General features: G+C 51.1%; 1 protein-coding gene across 1 annotated transcript; it reads right to left on the bottom strand.

The window, feature by feature from the left end:
* Positions 1 to 2,598: 2,598 nt before the first annotated feature.
* On the bottom strand, positions 2,599 to 22,883 carry TUFM (Tu translation elongation factor, mitochondrial). The gene is made up of 11 exons (XM_032155771.2): positions 22,734 to 22,883; positions 6,026 to 6,440; positions 5,720 to 5,914; positions 5,121 to 5,287; positions 4,760 to 4,864; positions 4,507 to 4,671; positions 4,231 to 4,363; positions 4,042 to 4,146; positions 3,762 to 3,913; positions 3,548 to 3,667; positions 2,599 to 2,960 (listed from the first exon to the last, which is right to left on the bottom strand). The coding sequence occupies exons 2-11, from the start codon at positions 6,075 to 6,077 to the stop codon at positions 2,787 to 2,789; spliced, it is 1,368 nt and encodes a 455-aa protein (XP_032011662.1). The 5' UTR covers positions 6,078 to 6,440; positions 22,734 to 22,883; the 3' UTR covers positions 2,599 to 2,786.
* Between the last annotated feature and the right edge of the window lie 2 nt (positions 22,884 to 22,885).

Below are 22,885 nucleotides of genomic sequence, written 5' to 3'. Positions count from 1 at the left end.
CTGCCTCAGCCTCCCTTGTAGCTGGGACTACAGGCGCCTGCCACCTCGCCCGGCTAATTTTTTGTATTTTTAGTAGAGACGGGGTTTCACCGTGTTAGCCAGGATGGCCTCGATCTCCTGACCTCGTGATCCGCCCGCCTCGGCCTCCCAAAGTGCTGGGATTACAGGCGTGAGCCACTGCGCCTGGCCTTATTTTTTTATTTTTCTTTTTTGAGACAGTCTCACCTTGTTGCCAGGCTGGAGTGCAGTGGTGCGATCTCGGCTCACTGCAACCTCCACCTCCCCAGTTCAAGTGATTCTCCTGCTTCCGAGTAGCCTCCGAGTAGCTGAGACTACAGGCGCGCACCACCACACCCAGCTAATTTTTTTGTATTTTTAGTAAAGATGGGGTTTCAGCATATTGCCCAGGATGGGCTCGATCTCCTAACCTCGGGATCTGCCCACCTCGGCCTCCTGGTCTAAAGTTTTTTTTTTTTGAGACGCGTCTTGCTCTGTCACCCAGGCTGGAGTGCAATGGTACAATCTTAACTCAAGTATTTATTTATTTTTTTTGAGATGGAGTTTTGCTCTTGTTGCCCAGGCTAGAGTGCAATGGCACGATCTCAGCTCACTGCAACCTCCACTTCCCAGGTTCAAGCGATTCTCCTGCCTCAGCCTCCTGAATAGCTGGGATTACAGGCACCTGCCACCATGCCCGGCTCATTTTTTTGTATTTCTATTAGAGACAGGGTTTCAACACATTGGCCAGGCTGGTCTCAAACTCCTGATCTCAGGTGATCTGCCCGCCTTGGCCTCCCAAAGTGCTGGGATTACAGATGTGAGCCACCGTGCCCGGCCTTGGCTCAAGTATTTTTAAATAAAGTTTTTTCTTAGACATTACACACTTAATAGTGTACAGTTGACCCTTAAGTGATTGGGGTTCAAACTGCACAGATCCACTTACATGTGAATTTTTTCTTTTCTTTTTTTTTTTTTTTTGAGACAGAGTCTTGCTCTGTTGCCCAGGCTGGAGTGCAGTGGCGCGATCTTGGCTCACTGCAAGCTCTGCCTCCCGGGTTCACACCATTCTCCTGCCTCAGCCTCTCCGAGTAGCTGGGACTACAGGCGCCCGCCACCACGCCCGGCTAATTTTTTTGTATTTTTAGTAGAGACGGGGTTTCACCGTGGTCTTGATCTCCTGACCTCATGATCCGCCCGCCTCGGCCTCCCAAAGTGCTGGGATTACGAGCGTGAGCCACCGCGCCCGGCCTGTGAATTTTTTCAAATACAAGTTACACCGAGTCTGCCTGTCTCCCCTTTGGCCTCCTCCTAAGAAACGTGAAGACAATGAGGGCCTTTAAGATGATCCACTTCCACTTGATAGTGAATATATTTTCCTCATGATTTTCTTAACACTTTCTCTAGTTTTATTTTTTTTTTCTTTTTGAGATGGAGTCTCGCTCTGTCACCCAGGCTGGAGTGCAGTGGCGCGATCTCGGCTCACTGCAACCTCCGCCTCCCAGATTCAAGCAATTCTCCTGCCTCAGCCTCCCGAGTAGCTGGAATTACAGGCATGTGCCTCCATGCCCGGCTAATTTTTTTGTATTTTTAGTAGAGACGGGGTTTCACCATATTGGCCACGCTGGTCTCGAACTGCTGACCTTGTGATCCACCCACCTCGATCTCCCAAAGTGGTGGGATTACAGGCGTGAGCCACCACGCCTGGCCACTCTCTAGTTTTATTGTAAGAATACAGTATATAATACATATAACACACAAAGTATGTGTTTGCATGCTATCAGCGAGGCTTCTGGCCAGCAGCAGGTTACTACTTACATTTTGGGGGAGTCAAGTTATATGTGAGGAGCCGGACACGGTAGCTTACACCTCTAATCCCAGCAGTTTGGGAGACCAAGTTTGAGCCCAGGAGTCCAAGGCTGCAGTGAGCTAGGATGGTGCCACTGCACCATCCTAGCCTGGGTGACAGTGAGACCCTCTATCTCTTTTTTTCCCTTTGTTCAGCCTCCCCATAGAGACCATCAAAAATTGCCAATGCTGATTATATTTCAAGTCATCATGGAGTCATTGGCTATGATACTGCCACTGCACAAAGCTGGCCCCATCTCAAAAACAAGTTATATGTAGATTTGTGGCTGCATGGAGGGGGGCTGGCACCCCTAACCCCTGCATTGTTCAAGGGTCAACTATAATGTAAACATAACTTCACTGAGAAACCAAAAAATTTGTGACCTGCTTTATTGTGGTAGTCTGGAAGCAAACCTACAGCATCTGAGGTATGCCTGTCCAGTCCCTGTTCCCACAGAATGTGAATGGACGCTAGACATACACTTAGTATTCCGAGGAAACAAGGTGGGTTTGGCACCTGAGCTGAAGCCATGCTGGCTCCAGAGCAATAGAACAAACATTCTTTCCCACTATCTCCCAGGAGGCTATTCAACGGCATCCTACTGTGTCTAGGCAATCACTAAGCTCACTGGACTTAATTTCTCCGTTAAAATTGCTCTGGGATCTCACAAGCTCCCCACCTGTCTGGGGTTCAACACCCTTTTTGTCCTCCCCCATCCTCTCCAATTTGCACAAAGGACACAGGACACAGGCTGGCTTACTATTCAAAGTTTACTGACCTCCCCAGCCAGGCAGGCCAACCCTTCCGAGCAGGGGAAATGTCCATCTAGCTGCCCTCTGCTGGGTTGTAGCCTATGCCATGAGGGGGCACTGGAAGCAGGAGGGAGCCCTGGCTAGGGCAGGCCTTAAACGCAAGGGAAGCTGGGCAGAGGTCTGCACACTCAACCCCACTTGATGTTTTTCTCCTCCTCAGTCATGGCCAGTGTGTCGGTGACTAGACCGGTACCAATAGTCCGGTTGCCATCTCGCAGGGTGAAACGCTGGCCTTTCTCTAAGATCATTGGCTGCCGCAAGATTAGGTTGAACTTCAGGTCCTCCCCGGGCATGGCAAGCTCCTAGAGTAGGAAGAGAAGGATCATGCGTGGCCTCCAGGGTGCCTTCATTCCTTAAGCCTTTTTTGGCTACCTCGGAGGTTGAGAGTCATGGGAGAATGCAGCAGGGGAATGGTTCTGCCTGGGGACAGCTTCATCCATCCCAGGCTGTCAGGCAGATGCAAACAGCATATTGAGACAGGAAAACATAAAAGAGACCAGTGATGAGTATTCCTAAGGTATGTTCTTGAGAAAAAAATGTCTAGGAAGTTGTGGGTTATGCAGGTTTCTTGGTCACAGGACTTCTTAAGCCTTCATATATAGTGAAACTCTCAAAAATAAGAGACCTTTTCTAGGAAATCTTTCTGTGGGTACATGCTGGCAGAGCTAAACTTTTAACCTGCTTCAGCTTAGGGCACACTGGATGAGGACTCCCGCCCCTAAGTCCATGGGCCATGCCCCTTCTGTTGGCTAGCAGCAGCAAGCAGCCCCTTTCCACCTAAGGATATAAAGCCACTCGGGTTGTCACAGTGTATCTTTGGAACTATGAGTGAAGCAAAGGTGATATAAAAAGTCCCCCCTCCATCCTACATTCCTCCCACCCACCGTACCTTCTCTGGGGGCAGGATAATCCGACAGGCCATGTCCCAAGTCAGGGAGAACATGACAGGCATGAAGTGGGACACAAAGGGCTTGTGGCGGCCACCTTCCTCCTTGCTGAGGATGTAAACCTGGAGGAGAGTGAGCAATGAGGGCGAGCTGGGCTCGGCTGGAGGCTGGGGAGAGCTTGGCTCAGCCCTGCCCACTGTCACCTGGAGCCCTCACCTGGGCCTCCACCTTCTGGTGGGGCTTGATGGAACCCGGCTTGACCATGACCAGGCCCCGCCGCAAGTCCTCCCGCTTCAAGCCTCGGACCAGGGCCCCGAGGTTATCTCCGGCCTCGGCCCTCTCCAGGCTCTTGTGGAACATCTCAATGCCTAGGAAGGAAGGGGAAAAGGAGCAGGGAGAAGGAAGACGAATGTGAGATGGAGGGAAGGCACAAGGGATCTGCCGGGGTAAGGCCACCCTTCAGTCAGCCCCTGGTCTCTAGGCTGGCTTCCCGTACCTGTCACCACAGTGCGGATGTTCTTGCTATGTCCTAGGAGCTCACACTCGTCTCCCTTCTTTAAAATGCCACGCTCTAGTGTACCTGTCACCACGGTGCCACGGCCTGGGAGGGAATGAGACAGGATATCAGGGACCCCGAGCTAGGCTGCTGCTAGAGAGAGTGCGTAGAAACAGGCAGAGTCCTCACCAGGGACAGAGTACACTGCCTCTACAGGCAGCAGGAAAGGCTTCTCCAGGTCCCGGGCGGGCACTGGGATGTAAGTGTCCACAGCATCCAGTAGCTTCTGCACAGACTTCAGGCCTAACTCAGGGTCCCGACCCTGTTGAGAAGTGCCAGGACTCTGAAATCCCCATTCTCCTCCCCTCGATTATCAAGAGCCACTTCCCAGACACAAAGCAGAGCTCTGGGTGCCCATCTAGCCCTCCCCTCTGCAGCAGCCGCCCTGCCTGACCCGGCCTTCACCTCAAGGGCACAGAGAGCTGAGCCTACGATGACTGGGGTCTCCTCCCCTTTATAGCCAAACTCAGTGAGCAGCTCCCGGATCTCCAGCTCCACCAGCTCCACCATCTCAGAGTCCTGGACAGCGTCAGCCTTGTTCACATACACCACCACATGCTCCACCCCAATCTGTAGATGCCAGAGACACAGGGACAATATCCAGAGGGGTCCAACTCCCCACTCTTCCCTTTTGCATCCTTACCCAGGCTCTGAGTACCTGTCTGGCCAGTAATAAGTGCTCTCGGGTCTGGGGCATGGGGCCGTCATTGGCTGCTACCACCAGGATGCAGCCGTCGAGGGGTGCAGTGCCTGTGATCATATTCTGGAGAGAAGGAGAGGAAACAGCCAAGTTCAACGAGCTCTTCAGTTCACATCCATATAGCCAAGTGTAGCAGTTAGAAACTCAGGCCCACCTTTCTCCACCATCTCCTCACCACGCATTCTGAGTGGCCAAGGCCACAAACCTGCCATCTCATACCCAAACACTTGAATATCTTAATCTGCTCCCCACAAGCCTAACATTTATCCTGACAAGAGGCAGCTTCTGGCCCTGTCTCCAGCGTCCCAGCAACCCTCACCTTAACATAATCTGCATGACCCGGGCAGTCTGTGTGGGCGTAGTGGCGGGCGGCAGTGCTATACTCCACATGAGCCGCATTGATGGTGATACCCCGAGCTCGCTCCTCCGGGGCATTGTCAATCTCCTCGTACTTCTTGAACTTAGCCCCACCTCCCTCAGCTAGAACTAGAGAAGGAAGAGAACACACCTCTCAGCTAAAATTCCAGTACTAGAGGCAGAGCTTAGACCACGCCCCTGAACCCTCCCACCTAAATACATAACCTCCTCCAATCTCTTCACTCTTCCAGCAGAGACAACTGTGGGTCTGAAAGAAATGTTAGAGGGCCTTAAGGGTCTGCCCTGTGACTTCTTTAGGGTACAGCCTCTGCTTGCAGAGCATTCCTCACGACTTTGTGATCCCCAAGCCATTGGTGGATCACCAAGTTCTTCCTGTTCAGGAGAAATTTGTCTCTTGCATCTGCCAATCCACCTGCCGCACAAATTCGGGCTCTTGGGGCCACAGTAAACTCCTCCAGCAGACACTCTGCTGGCCTTGCCTCCCTGGCTCCAGGTCCCATCAGTAGATAGGGCGCTGCTGGACGCCCCAACCCCACTCACTCTTCGTGATGGCTGCGGTCAGCGTGGTCTTGCCGTGGTCCACATGGCCGATGGTACCCACATTCACATGTGGCTTGTCGCGCACGTAAGTCTTCTTGGCCTCCACCGCCAGGCCGCGGCACAAGAGAGGCAATGCCGGGGCTTTCAGCGGCCGCAACAGACCCTGCAGCAGGAAGGTCCGGCCGGCGGCGAGACCTGCCGGGACCGAAGATTGGAGTCAGGCAGGGAAGGGGTCAGACCGAACCTAGCCACCTACCACTCCCACAAAGTGTTCCTGGGCCGCTGTCGCCCTCCCTGACCCCTCACCGCTGAAGTGGGGCGTCGCGCGCAGCAGGGTGGCGGCCGCCATTGTAGTCATACTTGCGCCCCGGGAACCGGGGAACGGGGACCAGGAGCCCGAGCGCGCAGCAGAAGGGCGCTTGCGGCTGGAAGGCACTTCCGGCGGAAGTTAGGGCTGGGGGGGGGGGGGGGGCAAGTCCGGGCCCCTCTAGCCGCCAGTGTCTATGGCCGTCTCCGCCGACGTCGGGCGCGCGGCTGAAGACGTCATGGAGGGGGTGGTGTCTCGAGGACGGAGAATGATGGAGAGGGTTTCCACCACTCGCGCCTCACGGGCTGAGGGGCAACGTAGTTCTCTCTGGCGGTCGCGGGGGGCACTGGGGAGCGTCCCCTAAAGCACGGCGCCGCGAAGGCTCATGGGCGTAGTAGTTCTCAGGTCGGCGGGCTGTGGAGGTGATCAGAGTGTGAGTCAGGCGGGCTAGGCCGGACCCGGAGGGAGGGGCTCGGGCTCCGGGAGGCAGCTGCGGCTCCGACTGCTCAGGAACCTCCTCCTGGGCCCGGCAGAGAGACCCCGAGTCCCCCGGAGTCCGACTCGCTACGCGGGTCTTGCGAGATATTTGGCCGCCTCTGCCGCAGCGGGAGGTAGGGGACCAGGTCCTGGACGCCTTTCGGGGATGGGGTGAAGTGTGATCTCTCTCTCCGCTGAGACTTTGTTTTCTAATCTGTAAAATGGGAATAGTAGTATCCACTTCATAGGGAGACGCCTGACATCTAGCCCTCAGAGGAGGTGAACTGGGTAGGAGTCAGTGTTGGGCCCTGTGAGGTTAGGCAGCTTGCGGGGACCCTGTACTGCTAGACCTCACAGGGCCAGAGCCCACAAGACAGACAGCTTCGCTGCCCACCCCTGTAGCCTCTCAGCAGCCTAAGGAGCAATTCCGTTGGGCATCGCCCCACCCATCTAATTTTGCAGTTGAGGAGCTAAGGATGAGGAGCCAGCTAGGGGAGCCTTTAAGGGCAGCCTGAGTCTCCTTTATTCTGTCGGTGGCCCCAGCACCTAACAGGGTGGAGCATGCAGTGAATGCTGAATGAATGGGTGCAAGGGTAGTCAATGTCCCTTAACTTTCACATCCATCATCTCACGGCAGCTTCCACATGGCACTCCAAAGTGTTAATTGTGGCTGCTTAACCCTCACTAATGTTTCGGAACTCATCAGATCCTGAGACTCAGTGGACAGTGTTTGTGTTTCAAATAGATTCCCCAATTCCTCCCCTGGAGTTTATGATTCCATGGGGTCTATGCACAGACTGGGAAGCTATATAACACTCTTCTAAAACTAAGAAGAGGCTGGGCACGGTGGCTTATGCCTGTAGTCCCGGCACTTTGGGAGGCTGAGGTGGGAGGACGGTTTGAAGCCAGGAGTTCAAGACCAGCCTGGGCAGATTAGGAGACCCTATCTCTACAAAAAATTTTTTCAAATTAGCCAGGCACAGTAGCATGCACCTATAGCCCCTCCTATTCAGGAGGCTGAGGCAGGAGGATCGCCTGAGCTCAGGAGTTCAAGGCTGTGGTGAGGTATGATCATGACACTGCACCCCACCGTGAGTGACAGAGAACGACCCCATCTCTTTTTTTTTTTTTTTTTGAGACAGAGTCTCACTCTGTCGCCCAGGCTAGAGTGCAATGGGGCGATCTCGGCTCACTGCAACCTCCACCTCCTGGGTTGAAGCAATTCTCCCACCTCAGCCTCCTGAGTAGCTGGAACTACAGGCATGTGCCACCACGCCTGGCTAATTTTAGTATTTTTAGTACAGACGGGGTTTCACCTCGTTGGCCAGACGGCTCTCGAACTCCAGACCTCAAGTGATCCACCCATTGTGGCCTCCCAAAGTGCTGGGACTACAGGCATGAACTACCACGCCCGGCCAAGAAAGACCCCATCTCTATAAAAATTTTTTGGCCAGGAGTGGTGGCTCACACCTGTAATCCTAGCACTTTGGGAGGCCGAGGCGGGTGGATTGCCTGAGTTCAGGAGTTCCAGAACAGCCTGGGCAACACGGTGAAACTCCATCTCTACTAAAATACAAAAAATTAGCTGAGCGTGGCAGTGTGCACCTGTAGTCCCAGCTACTTGGGAGGCTGAAGCAGGATAATTGTTTGCACCCAGGAGGCGGAGGTTGCAGTGAGCTGAGATCGTGCCACTGCACTCCACCCTGGGCGACAGAGCGAGACTCCGTCTCCAAAAAAAAAAAATTTTTTTTTTAAATGAAAACTCAGAGGAGTTTGGGAAACTCTGAACTAGAGCTTTATGATGTTCAGACATTCATATTGTTTCACAATCAGCGCTTCCAGTGCTACCCTGGGTAGCAGGAGCTATTTCCCCCATTTTCCAGGTATGAAAGCTGATGGTCACGGTGATTAAGGAATCCAACACCACTAAACCCCAAAAAGTGTGCACACTGCAATGTAATTTTTTTTTTTTTTTTTGAGACAGAGTCTCACTCTGTTGCCCAGCTGGAGTGCAGTGGCATGATCTCGGCTCACTGCAACCTCCATCTCCCGGGTTCAAGCGATTCTCCTGCCTCAGCCTCCCGAGTAGCTGGGATTACAGGCGCCTGCCACCACACCCAGCTAATTTTTGTTTTTTTTTTTTGAGTCGGAGTTTTGCTCTCGTTGTCCAGGCTGGAGTGCAATGGTGCCATCTTGGCTCACCGCAACCTCTGTCTCCCGGGTTCAAGCAATTCTCCTGCCTCAGCCTCCCAAGTAGCTGGGATTACAGGCACGTGCCACCACGCCCGGCTAATTTTTGTAATTTTTTTTTAGTAGAGACGGGGTTTCTCCATGTTGGTCAGGCTGGTCTCGAACTCTTGACCTCAGGTGATCCGCCCACCTCGGCCTCCCAAAGTGCTGGGATTACAGGTGTGAGCCACCACACCCGGCCTAATTTTTGTATTTTTAGTAGAGACAGGGTTTCCCCATATTGGCCAGGCTGGTCTTGAACTCCCGACCTGAAGTGATCCGCCCACCTTGGCCTCCCAAAATGCTGGGATTATAGGTGTGAGCCACCATGCCCAGCCAGACTGTACTATAATTTAACTATCATTTTACTGCTCAGATAAAGTGAGGAACTTGCTAAGACTTCTCTCCTCCTGGCCCTCCAATTAATCAGTTCTGCTTAGGAAAGGCTGGTATCGTGTAGTATAAATGGGTTTTCTTTTTGTTTTTTTGACAGAGCCTTGCTGGGTCTCCTAGGCTGGAGCATAGTGGGGCAGTCACAGCTCACTGCAGCTTCAGCCTCCCAGGCTCAAGCCATCCTTCTACCTCAGCCTCCCAAGTAGCTGGGATTACAAGCATACACCACAATGCATGGCTAATTTTTGTATTTTTTGTAGAGATGGGGTTTTGCCATGTTGGCCAGGCTGGTCTCCCAATACCGGGGCCCAAGCAGTCCGCCCACCTTGGCCTCTCAAAGTGCTGGGATTACAGGCATGAGCCACTGTGCCTAGCCTAAAAGGGTTTTCTTTGTTTCTACTCTGTACCTAAGTCACTGCATTCCTAGGAATTTATCCTAAGACACTATTGGCCACTAGCAAGTTGTGAGTTTTTGGGGGTGGTATTTGAATTAATGGTTTATATTTTTGTGGTGCTACATTTATTTTAATGTGTATTAGCTTGAAAAAAACTGACATAATAATCAAGTTTTAGAAAAAACAAAACTTAAAAGAATATTGTTTGGTAGATAATATTATGGATGCACTGGGCACAATGGCTCACACCTATAATCCCAGCACTTTGGGAGGTCGAGGCAGGCGGATCACTTGAGGCCAGGAGTTCGAGACCAGCCTGGCCAACATGGTGAAACCCCGTCTTTACTAAAAATACAAAATTAGCTGGGCATAGTGCACGCCTGTAGTCTCAGCTACTCAGGAGGCTGAGGCAGGAGAATCGCTTGAATCCAGGAGGCGGAGGTTGCAGTGAGCTGATATCACGCCATTGCACTCCAGCCTGGGTGACAGAGCGAGACTCTGTCTCAAAAATAAAATAAAAACTATTATGTGTGGTATGAATATACGGCAAATTTTTTGGAAGGTAGTGAACGAATGGCTAGAGTTTGAGAAACACGGTGTTCAGAAAAGAGCCCAAAGGGAGAAAATTTTTTTCTAGAGATGTTGACTATAGCATCCTCTGTATTAGTGAATGGCTCAGTCAGAAGTCTTGATGTACAGATAACAGATTTTACATTGGCTGGCTTAAGCAGAAGAGGGATTTGTTAAGGGTATTAGGCAGCTTACAGAATTGTGGGGCAAGCTGGAGAACTAATTCCAAGCCATAGAACTGATCTGACCTGATAAGAAAACTGCTGTTACTGTCACTACCATCAAACGCTACATGCCAGGATTTCAACTCCTCTGTTATAGCTACTGCCGGGGGCACTGAAACCACTTCTGCTATTGCTTGAGACCAGGAGTTCGAGACCAGTCTGGGCAAAATAGTGAGACCTTGTCTCTACAAACATAAAAATAAAAAAATTTGCCAGATATGGCAGCACATGCTTGTATAATCCAGTTACTGGGGAGGCTGAGAGAGGAAGATCACTTGAACCCAGGAGTTTGAGGCTGCAGTGAGCAATGATAGCTCCACTGCACTCCAGCCTGTGTGACAGTGCCAAACCATGTCTCTAAAACAAAAAGGGCCAGGTGTGGTGGCTCACGCCTGTAATCCCAGAACTTTGGGAGGCTGAGGTGGGCGGATCATGAGGTCAGGAGATCGAGACCATCATGGCTAATATGGTGAAACCCTGTCTCTACTAAAAATACAAAAAATTAGCCGGGAGTGGTGGCATGCGCCTGTAGTCCCAGCTACTTGGGAGGCTGAAACAGGAGAATCGCTTGAACCCAGGAGGCAGAGGTTGCAGTGAGCCGAGAGTGCGCCACTGCACTCCAGCCTGGGCGACAGAGTGAGCGAGACTCCATCTGAAAAAAAAAAAAAAAAGAAATAAAAAAGGGCCGGATGTGGTGGCTCATGCCTGTAATCCCAGCACTTTGGGAGGCCAAGGCAGGTGGATCACGAGGTCAAGAGATTGAGACCATCCTGGCCAATATGGTGAAACCCGTCTCTACTAAAAAAATACAAAAATTAGCTGGGCATGGTGGCGCTTGCCTGTAGTCCCAGCTACTCGGGAGGCTGAGGCAGGAGACTCGCTCGAACCTGGGAGGTGGAGGTTGCAGTGTGCCGAGATCGCGCCACTGCACTCCAGCCTGCCGACAGAGCAAGACTCCGTCTTAAACAAAACAAAACAAAACAAACCAACCTATCCAAAACAGGAATCTCCACTTCCTCCCACTCTCCTTATACATCTGTATGTGGGGCACCACTGCTCTCCCCTCCCCTCTCCCCACACCTATGCTCCTCCCCAGTTCTGATTCTCCAAACAGAATCCCCAGTGTGACCATGTCTCACTATCTCCTCTGTCAACACTGTGGTTCAGTTGGGATCATCTCTCATCCAGGTTACCTCAGGAGCTCTCCAGTGGGTCTCCTGGCTTCTGTTCTTATTCCTAACGCCTTTCTTTTTTTTTTTTTTTCCCAAGATGGAGTCTTGCTCTGTCACCCAGGCTGGAGTGCAATGGCACGATCTTGGCTTACTGTAACCTCCACCTCCTGGGTTAAAGCGATTCTCCTGCCGCAGCCTCCCAAGTAGCTGGGATTGTAGGTGCCTGCCACCACACCCAGGTAATTTTTTCATGTTTTTAGTAGAGATGGAGGTTCACTATATTGGCCAGGCTGGTCTCAAACTCCTGACCTTGTGATCCACGTGCCTCAGCCTCCCAAAATGCTGGGATTACAGGCATGAGCCACTGCGCCTGGCCTTCTTCTTTAAAAAAAAAAAAAAATACATATATTGGCCAGGCATGGTGGCTCACGCCTGTAATCCCAGCACTTTGGGAGGCCGAGGCAGGTGGATCATGAGGTCAGGAGTTCGAGACCAGTCTGACCAACATGGTGAAACTCCGTCTCTACTAAAAATACAAAAAATAGTTGGGCATGGTGGTGCGCACCTGTGGTCCCAGCTACTCAGGAAGCTGAGGCAGAAGAATCGCTTGAACCCAGGAGGTGGAGGTTGCAGTGAGCTGAGATTGTGCCACTGCACTCCAACCTGGGCGACAGAGTGAGACTGTCTCAAAAAAAAGAAAAAAAATTAAAAAAAAAAAATAAAGAAAAAGGCCACTTATCTAATATGCAGGGAATAAACTATGAGTGAATAAACTATGAGCAAGACTCCGTATCCAAAAAAAATATATATATACACACACACACACACACACACACACACACATTGGCTGGGCACTGCAACCTACAACCTCTGCCTGCCGGGTTGAAGCAATTCTTCCTCAGCCTCCCAAGTAGCTGGGATTACAGGTGTGTGCCACCATGCCCAGCTAATTTTTTGTAGTTTTAGTGGAGACGAGGTTTCACCATGCTGGCCAGGCTGGTCTCGAACTCCTGACCTCATGATCTGCCCACTTCAGCCTCCCAAAGTCCCAAAGTGCTGAGATTACAGGCATGAGCCACTATACCCGGTGCCCAACCCACCCCCCCCCTTTTTTTTTTGTAGAGATGGGGTCTCCCTATATTGCCCAGGCTAGTCTCAAATTTCTGGCTCAAGCAATCCTCCCACTTTAGCTTCCTAAAATGCTGGGATTTCAGGTGTGAACCATCACGCCCAGCCCCCAATACCTTTCACATCCATTCTCCATGCAGCAACCAGATCAGTCTTATAAAATGTGCATGGAAGCCGGGCGCGGTGGCTCACGCCTGTAATCCCAGCACTTTGGGAGGCCAAGGGGGGCAGATCACAAGGTCAGGAGTTTGAGACCATCCTGGCTAACACGGTGAAACCTCGTCTCTACTAAAATACAAAAAAAATTAGCTGGGCGTAGGTGGTGCACGCCTGTAGTCCCAGCTACTCGGGAGGCTGAGGCAGGAGAATGACGTAAAACCTGGGAGGTGGAGCTTGCAGTGAGCCGAGATTGCGCCACTGCACTCCAGCCTGGGAGACAGAGCGAGACTCCGTCTCAAAAAAAAAAAAAAAAAAAAAAAAGTGCATCGTCCCAGAACTTTGTGAGGCCAAGGTGGGAAGACAGCTTGAGCCCAGGAGTTTCAAGACTAGCCTGGTCAACGTAGTAAGACTCCATCTCTACCAAAACTTTGAAAAATTAGCACGGCATGGTGGCAAGCACCTGTAGTTCCAGCTCTGTGGGAGGCTGGGGCAGGAGGATCACTTGATCACTTGAGCCCAGGAGGTCGAGGCTGCAATAAGCCGTGATCACACCACTACATTTCAGCATGGGTGACAGAGCAAGACCCTGTCTTAACAAAAATAGTAATATAAATAAAATATTGACCATAAATGAATCCTCCCTAAATGACTCCTCACTGCACTTGGAATAAAATCCAAATTCCTACTTTAGATGGGCGATATGTATCTCAACCATGGTAGGTGAATTATATCTCAATACAGCTGTTATTAAAAAAATAATAAGGCCAAGTATGGTGGCTCATGCCTGTATGTAATCCCAGCACTTTAGGAGGCCGAGGAGGGTGGATTGCTTGAGCCCAAGAGTTTGAGACCAGCCTGGGCAACATGGCAAGACCCCCTCTCTACAATAGAAAAATTAGCTGGGCATGGTAGTGCACCCTGGAGTCCCAACTGCTTGGAAGGCTGAGGCAGGAGGATCAATTCAGCCTGGGAGCTCAAGGTTGCACTGAGCTGTGCTCAAGCCACTGCACTTTTGCCTGGGTAACAGAACGAGACCCTGTCTCAAAATAATGACAATAATAAAATTCTCCGTGTGTCCCACAAGGCCTGCATAATCTGGCCCCTGTCCAGCTCTTTGAACCCACGTAGTACGACTTTCAATTTCCTCACTCCCCTGGCCGCACTAGCCCTTCATTTTTGTTTTTGTTTTGAGACAGTCTCGCTCTGTCACCCAGGCTGGAGTGCAGTGGCACAATCTCAGCTCACTGCAACCTCCACCTCCTGGGTTCAAGCGATTCTCCTGCCTCAGCCTCCCGAGTAGCTGGGATTACAGATGACCACTACCACACCCTGCTAATTTTTGTATTTTTAGTAGACGGGGTATCACCATGTTGGCCAGGCTGGTCTCGAACTCCTGACTTCAGGTGATCTGCCCACCTTGGCCTCTGAAGGTGCTGGGTGCCTTAGAGGTGTGAGACACCATGCCTGGCCCACACTGGTTCTCCCTTTCATTTTGCAAACATTCCATGATTGTTTCTTTTTTTTTATTGTTGAGACAGAGTCTCACTCTGTCACACAGGCTGAAGTGCAATGGTGTGATCTCGGCTCATTGCAACCTCCACCTCCTGGGTTCAAGCAGTACTCATGCCTCAGCTTCCCAAGTAGCTGGGATTACAGGCAAGTGCCACCACATCCGACTAATTTTTTATTTTTAGTAAAGATGGGGGGGTTTCACCATGTTGGCCAGGCTGGCCTCGAACTCCTGGCCTCAAGTGATCTGCCCGTCTCTGCCTCCCAAATTGCTGGGAGTACAGGCATGAGCCACCGCGCTCGGCCCCCATGATTGTTTCTACCTTGATTTTCTTCGTAGCATCTAATTGCCCAAAATTATCTTACTAGCTTGCTTGTTTTCTTCCCATCTCACCAGCTCGTGGCACTAAGAACTTATTTTTTTATTTTTTTATTTTTATTTTTGAGACAGAGTCTTGTTCTGTCGCCCACGCTGGAGTGCAGTGGAGCGATCTTGGCTCACCGCAACCTCCGCCTCCTGGGTTCACGCCATTCTCCTGCCTCCGCCTCCGGAGTAGCTGGGACTACAGGCGCCTGCCAGCACGCCCGGCTAATTTTTTTTTTTTTTTTTGAGGCAGAGTCTTGCTCTGTCACCCAGGCTAGAGTGCAGTGGTGCGATCTTGGCTCACTGCAAACTCCGCCTCCTGGGTTCAAGCAATTCTCCTGCCTCAGCCTCCCAAGTAGCTGGGATTACAGGCGCCCACCACCGCACTCAGCTAATTTTTGTATTTTTTAGTAGGGACGGGGTTTCACCATCTTTGCCAAGCTGGTCTTGAACTCCTGACCTCATGATCCACCCGCCTCGGCCTCCCAAAGTGCTAGGATTACAGGCATGAGCCACCGTGCCCGGCCTTTTTTTTTTTATTTTTAGTAGAGATGGGGTTTCACTGTGTTAGCCAGGATGGTCTCGATCTCCTGACCTCCTGAGCCGCCTGCCTCGGCCTCCCAAAGTGCTGGGATTACAGGTGTGAGCCACCGCACCTGGCCTTTTTCACTCTTAAGAACAATGCCGGCCAGGCGCGGTGGCTCACGCTTGTAATCCCAGCACTTGGGGAGACCAAGGTGGGTGAATTACGAGGTCAGGAGTTAAAGACTAGCCTGGCTAACCCCATCTGTACTAAAAACACACACACACACACACACACACACACACACACACACACACACACAAAATAGCTGGGGGTGGTGGTGGGTGCCTGTAATCCCAGCTACTAGGGAGGCTAAGGCAGGAGAATCACTTGAACCCGGAGGCGGAGACTGCAGTGAGCCCAGATCACACCACTGCACTCCAGCCCAGGCGACAGTGCAAGACTCCATCTCAAAAAAAAAAAAAAAAAAAAAAAAAAAAAAACACAAAAAACAAACAAAAAAAAGTGCCTAATACTTAAGTGAATCAGTATTTGTTGGAGGAATTATTTATTGAATCATTTCAATTGAGCATTTGCATTGGGCTTAGTAAGTTTCCTGAGGTTTTCAATGGAAAGCAAATTTTGTATTCACATTCATTTTTATAAATAAAGATGGGTCACTGTACCTTCTTGGCCCTCAGCTTTATTATCTACAAGTTGGGGGTGGAGGTTAAATCATATGATGATCTCTAAGATTTCTCGTAGCTCTAAAACTTCTAAGAGGAGGATGGGGTCTGGTGCAATGGAAATGACTACTGGGCAAGCCAGGAACTTAGTGGCACATTAAGGACTAGGTCCCAGAGCACTGTCCTTGGTGCCACTCAATAAATCCTTCCTCAGTGGAAGCTCAAGGGCATCCTTCACTCTTCACTCTTCCCACCAGCCAACCTGGCAGCACCTCCTGGGAAGTCTCTCTGGTTAAACCCCTTGGCACCAACCCCATTACATCGCCATAGCCAGGCCAGCATCAGTCCTCTTGTGGACCACTGCACCAACTTCTGCTCTGCCTCCTGCCTCCCCAAGTCCCTGCATGCCAACCCAGAGTGTGCTTTCAAACCCAGGGCTCCCATCACACCCACTTGGTGAATGTCACACAAAAGCTACTAAGTAAAAGGTACTTGAGGCCAGGCCCAGTGGCTCACACCTATAATCCCATCACTTTGGGAGGCCGAGGTGGGCGGATCACTTGAGGTCAAGAGTTCAAGACCAGCCTGGCCAACGTGGTGAAACCTCATCTGTACTAAAAAATACAAAAATTAGCTGGACGTGGTGATGCACACCCGTAATCCCAGCTACTTGGGAGGCTAAGGCAGGAGAATTGCTTGAACCCGGGAGGTGGCGGTTGCAGTGAGCCGAGATTGCATCACTGCACTCCAGCCTGGGCAACAGAGTGACACTCCATCTCCAAAAAAAAAAAAAAAAAGGTAGTTGAGAGGTGGCCTAGGTGGACCAGCCATGCATGGCTTCCCAGAGGAGGCTACACTGTCACCCATCAGGTTCAACAGTTCACAAGAATGGCTCATAATGGGGGGGGGGGGGGGGAAGGGGCAAAAAATAATATAAATGTATTTATTACCACTGAACTGTACACTTAAAAATGGTAAAGATGCAAATTATACATGTATATTTTACTTAAATAAAAACAATGACTCATAGAACGCAGGAAGGCACTACACTTGGGATTACAGCTTTACAAAGAATATAAAACAGGGCCAGCCAATGAAAAGACACACAGGGAGAGCCGGGAGAGCAGGCCACCAAGATCCTGTGCCCTCTCCCCTGTGGAAGCGGGGCACGTCACCTCCCAGCACATCAATGCATTTGCTGACCAGAACACCCACTGAGTTTCAGTGTCTGGAGTTCTTTTTTTTTGAGACGGAGTCTCGCTACGTTGCCCAGGCTGGAGTGCAGTGGCGCAATCTCGGCTCACTGCAAGCTCCGCCTCCTGGGTTCACGCCATTCTCCTGCCTCAGCCTCCTGAGTAGCTGGTACTACAGGTGCCCGCCACCACGCCCGGCTAATTTTTGGTATTTTTAGTAGAGACGGGGTTTCACTGTTAGCCAGGATGGTCTCGATCTCCTGACCTCGTGATCCGCCCGCTTCTGCCACCCAAAGTGCTGGGATTACAGGTGTGAGCCACCGTGCAGGCCTGAGTTCTTATTAGTAAATCACTGGCCATGTGATTGGTCTTACCCTCCAGGCCCCCTCCCCTCCCTGGGGGTTGGGCTGGCTCAAAATCCCAACCCTCTAATCACAAGGTTGGTCTTTCTGGTGACCAGGTCCTATCCTGAAGCTACTGAGGGCCTGCCGTGAGTCACCTCATTAGCAAAAACTCAGGTGTTGGCTGGGCACAGTGGCTCACGCCTGTAATCCCAGCATTTTGGGAGGCAGGGGTGGGTGGCTCACCTGAGGTCAGGAGTTCGAGAGCAGCCTGGCCAACGTGGTGAAACCCTGTCTCTACTAAAAATACGAAGATTAGCTGGGTGTGGTGGCCCATGCCTGCAATCCCAGCTACTTGGTGTGGTGGTCCATGCCTGCAATCCCAGCTACTTGGGAAGTTGAGGTGGGAGAATGGCTTGAACCCGGGAGGTGGAGGTTGCAGTAAGCCAAGATCGCGCCACTGCACTCCAGCCTGGGAGACAGTGAGACTCTGTCTCAAACAAACAAAAAAACTCAGGTGTTACATAAGGAACTTCTGAGTAACAGACATTTCTATGACTCAGGAAATTCCAAGTGTTTTGGAAGCTCTATGCCAGGAACCTGGGACAAAGACCAGCCAAATTCTTTTTAAAATTTTATTTATTTGGCTGGGCATAGTGGCTCACACTTGTAATCCCAGCACTCTGGGAGGCCAAGTCGGGCAGATCACTTGGGGCTGGGAGTTCGGGACCAGCTTCGCTAACATGGTGAATCCCCATCTCTGCTAAAAATACAAAAATTAGCCAGGCCTGGTGGTGCACGTCTGTAATCTCAGCTATTCGAGAGGCTGAGGCATGAGAATCACTTGAACCCGGGAGGCAGAGTTTGCAGTGAGCTGAGATCATACCACTGCACTCCAGCCTGGGTGACACAGCGAGACTGTTTCTCAAAAAAAAAAAAAAAATCATTTATTTGGTTTTTTTTTTAGAGACAGGATCTTGCTGTGCATGATCTTGGCTCACTGCAACCTCTGCCTCCCTGGTTCAAGCCATTCTCATGCCTCAGCCTCCCGAGTAGCTGGGATTACCGGAATGGACCACCACACATGGCTAATTTTTTTTGTATTTGTTGTAGAGATGGGATTTCACCATGTTGCCCAGGCTGGTCTTGAACTCCCAGCTTCGGGTGATTCACCTGCCTCAGCCTCCTAAAGTGCTGGGATTACCGGCGTGAGCCACCACGCCCAGCCTATTTATTTATCTTAGGTTTGGGGGTACATGTGAAGGTTTATCACATAGATCGACACCTATCATGGGGGTTTGTTGTACATATCATCACTCAGGTATTAAGCCCAGTACCCAACAGATAAATTCCTTATTAAATGACAGAAGATCACTGGGCGATGAAAGCTGAGCTGATGAGGCAGCCTTGTTTTATTTGCTGGAGCTATTGGGAAAGCTATACTCTTTTTCTGCCAGGGTTGTTTAAGCTGGTAGAATGAGGCTTGGCTATTTTGCTACTTATGAGAAGACAACCTCCCTGAGAATGAAGACAGTCCAGGGAGCCAGGCGTGGGTCATGCCTGTGGTCCCAGCTACTGGGGAGGCTGAGGTGAGAGGATCGCCTCAGCCCAGGAGTTCGAAGCTGCAGTAAGCTATGATTGTACCACTGCACTCCAGCCTGGGTGACAGGGCAAGACCCTGTATCAGGGAAAAAAAAAAAAAAAAAAGAGAGAGAAAGAAAGAAAGTCCAGGGAAAAGCAGAACTAAAAGAGACTGAGACCAAGTTCAAATCAACATCATCTGAGCCTCTGGCTCCAGCCATGCCTGAAGTCATTCTATCTCTGATTTTTCAATTATTTAAACCAATAGACCCCCCGCTCTTTTCATGTTTAAGTTAGCTGGAATTAGGGTTTATAGTAGTTATAGGGGAAAGCATCCCGAGTTTTACATCCCTGCTTCTGAGGAAGAAGGGTTTCTCCCCTTCATGTTAATGCCTTGGCTTAACCTGGGCCCTGGATAACATCCCTACCAACCTTCCCCGCAACCTTGCTCCTTCAGCAACCATCCTCTCTACTGATTCCTTTCCCCTTAATGTTTCTAACAAAATCAGATCTTCCTCAAGATAGAAACAAACAAGCAAACCTTTCTACCTTATCACACTTACAACCTGCCTTATCTCTGTCCTCCCCTTTTTAGCCAAACTGTGTAGAACATCTCTCCACATTTTTCCTCCCACTTCTTGAATTTTTTTTTTTTTTTAAGATGGAGTCTTGCTTTGTCACCCAGGCTGGAGTGCAGTGGCACGATCTTGGCTCACTGTGACCTCCACCTCACAGGTTCAGGTGATTCTCCTGCCTCAGCCTCCCAAGTAGCTAGGATTACAGGTGCGTGCCACCACGCCTGGCTAATTTTAGTAGAGACAGGGTTTTGCCATGTTGGCCAGGTGGGTCTCAAACTCCTGACCTCAGGTGATCCACCTGCCTTGGCCTCCCAAAGTGCTGGAATTACAGGCTGAGCCATCACGCCCGGCCTCCTCCCAATTCTTTACCTTCCACTCATTCCTTAAACCACTACGATTTGGCTTCTGCTGAAACTACTCTCACCAAGTCACGCAGCAGTCTCTTAGTTATCAATGCCTTCTAGAGGAGACGATGGCAGCTCACCCTGTGATCCCCCACGGATCCCTTTATATCATTTGTGTTTGTCCATTTCCCCTGACATACACACATCCTATACTCACTCCCACACTCCCTGGTCTCCGGTGTGTGATTTCTGTTCCAACAGTTAGGACTCCAGATTTATTTTTTTTAATTTCTTGAGATGGAGTCTCGCTCTGTTGCCCAGTCTGGAGTGCAGTGGCATAATCTCGGCTCACTGCAACCTCCACCTCCCAGGTTCAAGCGATTCTCGTGCCTCAGCCTCCCAAGCAGCTGGGATTACAGGCACGCACCACCACACCCGGCTAATTTTTTATATTTTTGGTAGAGATGAGGTTTCGCCATGTTGGCTAGGCTGGTCTGAAACTACTGACCTCAAGTGATCTGCCCACCATAGCCTCCCAAAGTGCTGGGATTGATTACAGTGGAATTGATTACAGGACTGAGCCACCATGCCCAGCACTTTTTTTTTTTTTTTTTTGAGATGGAGTCTCACTCTGTTGCCCAGGCTGGAGTGCAGTGGGACGATTTTGGCTCACCATAGCCTCCGCCTCCCAGGTTCAAGTGATTCTCCTGCCTCAGCCTCCCAAGTAGCTGAGATTACAGGCATGTGCCACCATGCCCAGCTAATTTTTGTATTTTTAGTAGAGGTGGGGTTTCACTATGTTGGCCAGGATGGTCTTGAACTCCTGAACTCATGATGCGCCCACCTCGGCCTCCCAGTGTTGGGATTACAGGCATGAGCCACCACACCCGGCCATCTTAGAACATTCTTTTTTTGGGGGGGGGGGGGACGGAGTCTTGCTCTGTTGCCCAGGCTGGAGTGCAGTGGTGTGATCTCGGCTCACTGCAAGCTCTGCCTCCTGGGTTCATGCCATTCTCCTGCCTCGGCCTCCTGAGTAGCTGGGACTATAGGCGCCCGCCACCACGCCTGGCGAATTTTTTTGTATTTTTAGTAGAGATGGAGTTTCACCATGTTAGCCAGGATGGTCTTGATCTCCTGACCTCGTGATCCGCCTGTCTCGGCCTCCCAAAGTGCTGGGATTATAGGCGTGAGCCACTGCGCCCGGCCTTGAACATTTTTAAGTGAGTCAGGATATTTATCCATCTTCCCCTCTTGGGTTATTTGTCTTCGTGTTCCAGGATGGGCACTTGATCCAATCAGCTGCTCAGTTCTGGAAATTTCATTGGGAATCTCGGAAAAGAGGCATGTTCCTTCTAGGAGAGTTGCTAAGCTATTAGGGTTTAAGCTTGGAGCTACAAAAAGCCATTTTGCCACTAAGAGAGGAGAGCCTGCCTGAGGGTGAAGCCAAATGCATGGGGAAGGCAGAACCAGAGATGGTGAGCAACAGGTTCCTGATATCTTCTGGCCCCTGTGTTCACCTGTCCGAATCTGTCCGCTCTGGACTTTCCGATTACTTGGGCCATAGCTTCCTTTACTGTTTAGGCCAGCTGGAGCCGGGTCAGAGACTGGATGGGTGGAGGATCTCACTGTGCTCATGCTTTCGACTACCCTCCGTACTTTAATTGTTCTCGATTTCTCTAACTGGCCTTGATGTCTCTTCTGAGCTCCAGACTATATGCCCACAGATGTCCCAAAAGCACGTCTGAAATTGACCTCATTATTATTATTGTTATTATTTTTGAGATGGAGTCTGGCTCTTTTGCCCAGGCTGGATTGCAGTGACGCAGTCTTGGCTCACTGCAACTTCCGCCTCCTGGGTTCAGGTGATTCTTCTGCTTCAGCCTCCTCCCAAGTAGCTGGGATTACAGGTGCCTGCCACCACGCCCGGCTAAATTTTTTGTATTTTTAGTGCAGATGGTGTTTCACCATGTTGGTCAGGCTGGTCTCAAACTCCTGACCTCAAGTGATCCGCCCCCCTCGGCCTCCCGAAGTGCTGGGATTACAGGCGTAAGCCACTGCGTCCGGCCTTGACCTCATTCTTTTTTTTTTTGATAGGGAGTCTAGCTCTGTTGCCCGCGCTGGAGTGCCGTGGCGCCATCTCGGCTCACCGCAACCTCTGCCTCTCGGGTTCATGCTATTCTCCTGCCTCGGTCTCCCAAGGGGCTGGGATTACAGGCGCCTGCCACCACGCCCGGCTAAATTTTTTGTATTTTTAGTACAGACGGGGTTTCACCATGTTGGTGAGGCTGGTCTCAAACTCCTGACCTCAAGTCATCCGCCCGCCTCGGCCTCCCAAAGTGCTGGGATTACAGGCGTGAGCCAGCGCACCCGGCCCTGACCTCATTTATTTATTTATTATTATTTTTTTTTAATAGGGATTCTAGTTCTGTTGCCCGGGCTGGAGTGCGTGGCGCCATCTCAGCTCACCGCAATCTGCCTCCCAGATTCAAGCTATTCTCCTGCCTCTGCCTCCCGAGGGACTACAGGCGCGCGCCACCATACCCGGCTAATTTTTGTATTTTTAGTAGAGACGGGGTTACACTATGTTGGCCAGGCTGGTCTCGAACTCCTGACCTCAGGTGATCCACCTGCCTCGGCCTTCCGAAGTGCTGGGATTACAAGCGTGAGCCACTGCGCCAGGCCCTGACCTCATTATTTCTACTCCCCCATCTTCATCTCCAGTCTCAGAGATGCAAACTCCTGGACCGCCTGCCCCTTTCCTCAGATAAACCAAGGTCGTAAGTTCAGGCTCCGCCTCCTCGCAGGGCCTCCCCAAGGTCACCCACTTCTTTCCTCGCTCACCTCCTTGGGGGCGTTGTCCGCGTGCCCCTCCGCAGCGGGACCGGCGCTCTAGGCTGCAGCGGGCCGTTCACACAGCCTCATCATCTCGCTGGTTTCCGGTGCTCGGCGGCTACTCTAGCCCTCAGCCGGGCCCTGGGACTCTATCCCCTAAG

Source organism: Hylobates moloch, unplaced genomic scaffold (assembly GCF_009828535.3).
Source record: "Hylobates moloch isolate HMO894 unplaced genomic scaffold, HMol_V3 SCAFFOLD_6, whole genome shotgun sequence".
Taxonomy (NCBI): Eukaryota; Metazoa; Chordata; class Mammalia; order Primates; family Hylobatidae; genus Hylobates; species Hylobates moloch.
Note: the sequence above shows the minus strand (reverse complement) of the source record. Positions and strands in the feature narration are given on the sequence as shown.

Coding starts and splice junctions, on each gene's coding strand:
- TUFM (XM_032155771.2), bottom strand. CDS start 6,077: ATGACTACAATGGCGGCCGCCACCCTGCTGCGCGCGACGCCCCACTTC. Junction 4,364..4,506: donor CAGCTCTCTGTGCCCTTGAG/GTGAAGGCCGGG, acceptor ACTTCTCAACAG/GGTCGGGACCCTGAGTTAGG. Junction 4,147..4,230: donor GGCAGTGTACTCTGTCCCTG/GTGAGGACTCTG, acceptor ATTCCCTCCCAG/GCCGTGGCACCGTGGTGACA.